We start from the raw sequence: 2,228 nt of genomic DNA, 5'->3' as shown, positions 1-2,228 counted from the left end.
CGTTTGGGGGGGAGAAGAAAAAAAATCATTTTTAGAAAGAGAGAAAGAACTTAATTTTATTAGTCCTCACTTAATTATATTTTCAAAATTTTCAATTTAATATCTTAAATTTAATATGATCATTAGTATTAGAGGTTAACTTTTGATAAGTATATTTATGTTTCAAAATATATAGTTAATTTAAGTAAAATTTTTTAATAATAAAGGTTAATTTTATGAGCTAAGATATTTGGTAAAATAGAGTAAGACTATGTTTTTCTATTTTTAGTAAAGGAAATTTGTATTTTTGAAGTATTAAAAATCTTAAAAGATTCATGTAAAAAGAAAAGAATTAAACTTTATGAAATCTTTAAGTTAATATAAATTTTTATCTTTAAGTTTAAGAAGAAGATAGTGAAGTTTAAAATCATTAAAGGCTATTCAGATATAGTAATCATGACATATAAGAAAAATAAAGAGAAGAAAAGAAAGAAAGAAAAAAGAGGGGGATTAAAAATGATCCTGAAAAGAAAAAAAAGAAAACAGAACTAGGAATGGGTCTCCACTCCTTAGAGGAAGAACCAGATCTAGATCCCAGCCTTCCCCACATCCTCCACTCCATGATCAATCTACTTTGCTGGAATACAAGGAGGATGACTAACCCTCTGTCCCTTAAAAGAGTTTTATACCTGAATTATAAATACAAACTATGGTGCATTGTTATTAATTAAAAAATTTGCTGGCTTCACTCATTTTGGGAACACTAATAATAAAATTTGGATTTTTTGCAAAAGAGAAATAAATTTTGATCTTCTAATTGATCATCCAAAATTTGTCCACCTCTCATTCAATATGAATGGACATAAAGGTGAAGCTACCTTTACCTATGCTGGATGTACAAAGGATGCTAGAAAAGAGCTATGGAATAGGTTGATTCATATCAGCCAACAGGTGAACTCCCCATGGTTGGTGGGGGGTGATTTCAATTGTATCATTTCTACCACTGAAAAATCTTGAGGTAGAACTCCAAACCTTGTCAAAATGAATACCTTCAGATACAATATCCACAGGGCTGGTCTCTTTGATATGGGTTTCAAGGGACCTAATTTCACTTGGAAAAGGGGATCTATTTGGGAGAGGCTTGATAGAATGCTGGTTAATGATGCATGGTTCAATCACTTCCTTCTCACCTTTGTTACTCACCTTAGTCTTGATGGCTCAGATCATAGACCTATTCTTATAAGCATCACCTCAACTGATTACTATAGCTCCCCCCTCCCCTTTAGATATCTCAACATGTGGGCTGCACATCCATCTTATAGTAATTACATTGTTGACCTTTGGAAAGGGGTCTCTCACCCTGACCCCTTAGTCAAGCTAAGCTTACTGTAGATCAAGATTGCTAAAGCCCTCAGAGGTTGGAGATGGAACACTTTTAGAAATGTTCATGCCATAGTCCAGAAGGCTGAAGATGAAGTCAAAGCTTTGGAGAATGGGGGACAGCTTGGTATTGAGGAGGAGAAAAAGCTGCTGAGAAAAAAGAACAACCTCCTCAGTGCCAATGATTACTAGGAAAAATTTCTTACACAGAAAGTAGCCATGAATATCTTCACTGATGGGGATAGAAACACTAGATTCTTTCATGCCTATATCAAATAAAAAAGAAAATGCAATACCATCCATGGTATACAAAATGTCAATGGCCAGTGGTTACATAACAACAATGATATAGCAAATGATGCTATATGTTATTACAAAGAACTACTCAACCAGGAACATAACTTCAGACCCAACATTGAGAAGGCACACTGCATGGCAGAACTGAACTACACTGCTGGTCTCAAGCTTATTGACATCCCCACTGAAAAGAAAATATGGAATGCAATCAGTTCCATAGATAGCAGTAATTCTGCTGGCCTTGATGGTTTTACTGCTGAATTCTACAAGAAGTCCTATGAAATTATTAAGACTGATGTTATTGCTGCTATTACAAGCTTCTTCCAAGTCAACAATCTTCCAAAGTCTTTTTGCTCCTCCACCACTGTATTGATCCCTAAATATGAAATACAGAAAAATTGGAATCATTTCAGACCCATTTGCTTGACCACTGTCATTAGAAAAACCATCAGTAAAATCATTGTGAACAGGCTACAACCTCACTTGGACTCTATCATTAAACCCAATCAAACTGCCTTTGTGAAAGGAAGGTCCATCATTGATAATACTCTTCTGGCCCAAGAACTTCTACA

General features: G+C 34.5%; 1 protein-coding gene across 1 annotated transcript; it reads left to right on the top strand.

Moving 5' to 3' along the window:
• Positions 1-1,020: 1,020 nt before the first annotated feature.
• LOC110033704 lies at positions 1,021-1,551 on the top strand. The gene is made up of 2 exons (XM_020737755.1): positions 1,021-1,329; positions 1,372-1,551. Exons 1-2 carry the CDS (start codon positions 1,021-1,023, stop codon positions 1,549-1,551), a joined length of 489 nt encoding a protein of 162 aa, XP_020593414.1.
• Positions 1,552-2,228: the final 677 nt, after the last annotated feature.

This window comes from Phalaenopsis equestris, unplaced genomic scaffold (assembly GCF_001263595.1).
Source record: "Phalaenopsis equestris unplaced genomic scaffold, ASM126359v1 Scaffold001260, whole genome shotgun sequence".
NCBI classification, from domain to species: Eukaryota; Viridiplantae; Streptophyta; class Magnoliopsida; order Asparagales; family Orchidaceae; genus Phalaenopsis; species Phalaenopsis equestris.
This window is presented reverse-complemented; position numbering and strand designations above follow the sequence as displayed.

Excerpts from the sequence above, each read along its gene's own strand:
- LOC110033704 (XM_020737755.1), top strand. The coding sequence starts at position 1,021 with ATGAATACCTTCAGATACAATATCCACAGGGCTGGTCTCTTTGATATG. Across the intron at positions 1,330-1,371 it reads TTGTTGACCTTTGGAAAGGG|ATCAAGATTGCTAAAGCCCT; the intron begins GTCTCTCACCCT and ends AGCTTACTGTAG.